This window comes from Astatotilapia calliptera, chromosome 4, assembly GCF_900246225.1.
Source record: "Astatotilapia calliptera chromosome 4, fAstCal1.2, whole genome shotgun sequence".
NCBI lineage: Eukaryota > Metazoa > Chordata > Actinopteri > Cichliformes > Cichlidae > Astatotilapia > Astatotilapia calliptera.
Window position 1 is genome coordinate 11586997 of NC_039305.1, and position 6275 is coordinate 11593271.

Here is a 6275-nt window from a genome sequence, read left to right on the forward strand (position 1 = left end):
AACTGTTTTCTTGCCTCACTAGAATTTGATTCGCAATGAAACAAAATAACAATGGTAATAATAATAATAATACGAAAACCCTTTGTCCTTTTGTTTGGATCCAGAGACTACATTATCTAAGCCCCGTGACCCGTGTGGAATGGAAACCCTGCCCTTGAACGGTAACTTCAACAACAGTTACTCCCTGCGTGGTGGCCCAGCAGGTGGAGGTGGGGGCAGCTGTGACTTCTTAAGTGGTGGGAGTGGAGAAACTCCCCCACCCATCTTTAATCCCCGCAGCTCAGAAGCTCTGGGAGGCGGAGGCGTCAGAAGAAACCTCTCTGATGCTGCGGCCTTCGAGAAAATGATCATCTCCGAACTTGTGCACAACAACTTGAGAGGTGGTGTTGGAGGAGGAAGTGGAGGAGGTGGAGGTGAAGTAGGAGACAGAGTGTATGGCAGCCTGGCCAGAGGACATCTTCACGGTGGAGTTGGTCGGGGAACAGCAGCTGGGCCGGACCAATCTGCGAGTATGGACGAAGAGGAGGACTTTCTGAGAGAGGGGCGGCAGCGTACGCCACAGGATGTAGAGCTGCTGTATAAAGCTCTGGAGGAGCCCCTGCTGTTACAGCGTGCCCAGTCAGTCCTTTACCAGAGCGATCCAGAGGAGTCGGAGAGCTACACGGCCGATCTCACAGAGAGCCTGGGCCACAGTGGCCAAAGTGCTGGTGGGCAGGGAGGCAACAGAGCGCCTGATTCTCCTGCCCATGACTCCCTGTACACCAGCATCACCAACCTGCGAGACTCACCCTACCCTGACAGCAGTCCTGAGCCCCTGGAGGTGGTGCCCCGCTCAGCTCAGCCCCCGGAGGAGCTGTACTACAGCTCCGGGAGGCCTGCCCTGGGCTCTCGTGGGGCCCCAATGCAGACCTTCTACCAAGCCCCACCCCGGAGACCAAGTGGGGAGGGACACCAGGCCCAAGAGCCTGTCCACAATGAGGGTGATGGACAGATGCAGCTGGTCACCAGCCTGTGACTGGAGGTTAAAGAGGAAGTTGGGGACTAATGTGATGGCCAGAGCCTCCTCCTAGCCCATCTCTCTCTCGGGTCTCTCCACTTTCTGCTTGTTTGGTTGCCTTTCTTTGTCTTGACTTTTATTTAACTAACATATGAGCAAACAAATTGACTTTCTGGGGGATACATGGCTGACTCTGCAGATGCAGGCTTTATCTTCAACCCTCCCCAGTCTTATGGAGATGAGGGATGGGTGTTTTTCCACAGAGTGTTCATCGGCTCTGTCTAACCCCAGTCGTCCCCAGTTCTTCTGGTACCCTAAGGCCAAGTCCAGCACTCTGAATGTACCAACCCACCCCCTTTACCTTTTGGATTTTTCAAAACTTTAAAAACTTTGTTAAAGCTTTTTTTTAAAAATGTAATTTCTCTTCGAGCCTGCCTCCGGAGATGGCGATATCATTTTATATTTTATCTCATTTCCCTTTCTTACCATCCATAGGTCTTTTTCAAGTCATCATTTGATAGGAGTAGTTAGCTGTGGAGACAGGGAATATAGTACACTATTATAATCTAAAATATGTCACACAGAAAGCTCTTCATTGTTGCCAAAAATATCTTTTATTGAGCCAGAACAGAAACTAGAACATTCACAAGGCAAACTCACGCACACATATATACTTTCACCCATCTACAAGTGCTCATTACTGAACATCAAAAGTTAAAAAAAGTACCCCGTCTAAGTAAAAGGGAGCAAGAGCTTTTGTTCCAAGCAGGCAGGGGGAGCTGATTTAGGGTAACTGCCTTCATTTTTGCGTGCTGTGAATAGACAGCTCTGTACAGCGGCGGAGTGGAGGTAAAGACAGAGACTGAGGAGGCACTGCACCACCCCTCCAGAACAGGAGACCCTGCACCCTTAAGACTGGCCAATCCTCTCCACTGTTCTCTTTGGTCGTTTGCTTTAGGCATTTTGAAAAGTTAAATGACTGTCTTGCTGTTGTTTTGAACAGAGTATTCAATTTGTTGGTCTACATCCTCGAGGGGCTGCGAGTGCGGATTGGTATTGCCCCCCTCCCCTTGTACTTTGCTGTTAGAGCCTAGCCAGTTGAAGTGGACTCGATCCCTGTGCGGTGCTGTGACAAGCAAGACTGTAAATGTCACAATCGCACCGGCCGACCAATTGGTATGACCGTGTACATAGGAACAACACATGAATCTACTTTATTCCTACTATGTAAATAGAGACACCAGATGATCAAAAGCAACAAAAAGTAATAAATACTATGAGAAATGACTTCTTGTACTGCAACAAACTGACAAAAGAAAAAAATAATAAAATGTTTTGGAGTTTGTGACCTGAATGATACACTCTATCTCTCTCCCCCATTGCTTGATCTCTCACTCTCTCGCCGTTCCAGTAGTGTTTCACTAAAATTCCCTAGTGATCAAAAGGCAGTGGTAGAGAGAGAGAGATTAAGATGTGTAATAGGTTTTATTTATACAAATGAAAAATGGAACAACAAAAAAAATCCTGGCACAATTTTTATGTGATATAATCCATTACATGTTGTTAATGCTTGACCTTTGACATTCCCTGGGTGGAATTGGCAAAGGCAGCGGGAGTGGGAGGTGCGGGGCAAGCGAGATAGATGTTGTCAAATGTCATTCTGTGCCTCACAAAGCACGATAAAGCATTGTGGGTGAACGACAGCATCCATAAAGTGATTTGGTTTGTTCTTGTATTATTTGGAAGATATAACCAGATTACGTACTTTTAACAACATGGGGTTTTAGCATGTATGATAATGATTTGCATTCAGAGAATATTGCATTTTGCTGTTTCTTAAAGATAGTTTCAGCATTACTCCATAACCTAATGTGACAACTCCTTATTTTCCTGTGTGCATGTGTGTAAGTGCGAATGTATCCGGGAGCCTGGGTGTGTCTGATAAGTGTCTGGTTTGTGAGCGCGTGCGTATGTGTGTGTGCGTACACATTTGAAAGGCTATTTTTGTGACTTGACTTGAATGCACATCAGAGAAGGAGGGATACTCATCTCAGAGAGCTGCCATTACTTTTCTGCCTCAAATGGAAGTTGCTCTTACCGCTGCGTTCAGGTACAAGGAGGACAGGAAAATTCAGACTGCCTCGAGAGACAAGAGGTAACACTATAGCATGAAAATGACAAGCAGGGTTGACCGATCGCGAGGAACACGTTTCCAATATGCCACCTTATGCAAGCAAAATGAGCTGTCTAGGGAGAGCCACTTGTGAGACTCCTTTCATCTGGCTGAAATCTATTTGACCTTTTAAAAGGAAGAGTTTCCTTTCCTTTACCCTTTATTTAAAAGTATTTGTTATGGTTTATTTATCAGATTATATATCTATGGAATATTTATTTACATTGATTTATTCATGGCACTCTTTAACTATTGCCCCCCCAAACCTGCAGCTACAAAAGAGTGTGATGTGTGGATACGACGTGAGCAGAAAATAGATGCATCCACTGCAGTGTGACATTTGGCTAGGGCCTGAGTGTCCCACTTCTAAGAGAACCCAAAGGACAGCTTTTTAGCTAAGGCTCCTGGGGCTGAAAGCGAGCGAGAGAGGGGTTAAAGACAGATAAGGGAAGGGGATTACACGGATTTGCCGCCGTTTTTCCTTGCTATTCTGATCATTTGTGTAAGTAACATTGTATGGGACACAGATCGTGATGAGGCTCAAAGGAAAAGGTTGCGGTATCATCACTTGAGCCATAGGGGAAACATGTGCAATACTGGTCTGATGATACATGCGTCACTTGGATTTGTAGCTTCAGAGCTGTCGGTTTACAAATGAAGAGACAATATGGACATGTGTTGGGCTCTGCTGCGGCGCGGGACTTGTGGCTGAATTAGCGGTGGGGGCTCGGTATCATAGTAGCACTCACTGGTCAACTGAGGACAACTTGAATGTATTTTAACAAGCAAGACTGAAGATAAAACAATTCACTCCAGGGTGGAAGTGTTAATGGGAATCTCAAGATGGCCATCATTATCCGTATCCTCTTTGTTCTCAACACCATCATCATTATCCTGCTCTCATTGTATTTGATATAACTTGCTGATGCTGATCTCCAGTGTTCAGCTGGGACTCGCCCCAGGGGGAAACGCTGTTTAGACAGACACTCCCTTTGCGAAGAGGAATGTGCGTCACCTTGGGCCTGCTTCTCTCTCTTTTTTCTTTTTTTTTTCCAGCACTACCCAGGGCCCTCCCCCCAAAACTCATCCACATTTTAATATCAATCTCAGTGGACTCCATTAGTGCAGCACTTCTTTGAGAGTGTTAATTTGTTTTGTCAAAAGCTTTGTTTATCCCAGATTAATATCTCAATAAACAGTGGAGGGCTGCACTGCTGTAAATGATGGTGATTATACAGGAGAAGGTTCGCGGCCCACGCTGTCGGATGGAGGCTCTCACGATGGGAGTTTCTTCACCATTCAAAGCCCTTCAAACCTCTGATTACAATAATAACACAGTGGGTACTAATTTATTGTTGTGAACTCACTCTCGCTCACCTCCATTCTCTTGTTTTCTGTCTAGATTTGCAAACCTTCCAAGCCAGTGGCAGGCCTGACGTGTGAGCTTTAGTGGTTATGTGGGAAGTTGTTTAAAAGGTTGGATGCCCAACCTTTGACACAGTGCTGTTTCACCCCTGCAGCTTGTGCCATTGTTCAGTCTATCATTAGACAGCGGTCCCAGCAGGACTTCAGTCTGTTCACTCACAGTTGACCCATTCACACGCAGACATTTTTGTGTGGACCATATCACACCAGGAGGGCGGTACAGAAGCGGCAGGACAGCGGTGTGTGAATTCAACAGCGCCAGAGGAGCAGAGGGTCATTATGTCTGCAAAGACTGGCCCGTGAGGAGGACTGAGGAGGGACAGCATCAGCAGAGATGTCACAGATGTCACAAATATATAGCCATAGGCGGTGAGAGAGGGAGGGACGGCTGGTGAGAGGGGTTTGCAGTGAGGCTGTGCAGGAGCGTATCTGGAGATAAGGAGATGGATGTGCTACTTTGTTTCAGATTGCTTTCTGACGGTGGTTTGCAGACCAGAAGTTATTACTTTATGGTTTAAATTGATCAAGCTGGCATGTCAGATCTCAAGTTCATTCATAAAACAAATCTGCCTGTGATGGAAAGAAAGATGATGGGATTGTTTGAGCTAACGGATGCTTCCTTTAACAAAAAAAAATGTGAAAATGAGACCACTGCCGCATCAGCCAATTAAAGCACGATTTTTACAGTGCCTGCAAATGCACCATGATTTTCCTAAAGAGATTTTTAAAGAGCAAATATAAACAAATCATATGGTAGTACTATTTTGTTATTGATTTCTTCTTCTCCACATGACTCCTTTAAAGTAGTTACTAAGACTCTTTAGAGGTACTGGATGAACACAATAATGAACTTTTGCTCTTTAACTTTTGTGTTGAGTATGTGTCTGTGGAGCTGTGCCAGCATTTCAGGAAAGTTCTGATCTTTAATACACAGCGTGGTACCAGCAACACCCGGGGCTCCTGGACAACAAGGGTTTCTCCAAACGATTAAACATGTTGACATTACAAGGTTCAAGAATAAAACAATTGACACAGCTGGAGCAGGCTGAATCTGTCTTTTTCTTTCTTGCTTGAGGTTTGGGGGGAGTTGAACAGTTCCTACATGCACCTGTTCATGGCTGTAGTAATCTCAATCCATGATCATCCATGGGACAGGCCAAAAAATTCAGCCCCATGTGGTGTCTGTCACCAGATGTATAATATCTGGCTTCAGTGGTTATGGATGGGATATCCTGATGATCATCTGAGAGCTGTATTAATTAGCTCAGTACAATGGAACTTGGTCAGTATTACACATACCTGAAATGCTTAACATTAAGGAGGTAAATCATTGGGTGCTAGTGGTTATTACATAGCAAGCTATATGGCAGCGTGAGCACTGACATTGTGCCATGTGGGGTTCTACATATAGCACCATATCTAGAGCTTTCTGTGATTTTTCTATGAAATGGATAATTTAATATGTACTGCTGAGACATTTGTAAACTGAGGTAAATATAACACTTTGGTTTTCTTTTAGGAATCATGTTCATTTGTCTTATTTGATTTTTGTTTTCTCACACTCATTGCTTTGATAGCTGTTTGGGCCAAAGGGGATGATTTTCTGTGAGTGTTTCCATCATTGCAGGTCAAAGCGACCTTGTATCAGCACATATTAATAAAAAAACTATTTAAAATATA

At 44.7% G+C, this 6275-nt stretch overlaps 1 protein-coding gene across 3 annotated transcripts in view; it reads left to right on the top strand.

Moving 5' to 3' along the window:
- The window catches only part of adgrl1a (adhesion G protein-coupled receptor L1a), a 151986-nt gene extending 145711 nt beyond the window's left edge, over nucleotides 1-6275 (top strand). For all 3 annotated transcript variants that reach the window (XM_026164639.1, XM_026164638.1, XM_026164640.1), the window contains one exon: nucleotides 105-6275. In XM_026164639.1, the coding sequence (XP_026020424.1) occupies nucleotides 105-1015 (911 nt within the window). In that variant the 3' untranslated portion in view covers nucleotides 1016-6275. The remainder of the gene's footprint in view (nucleotides 1-104) is intronic.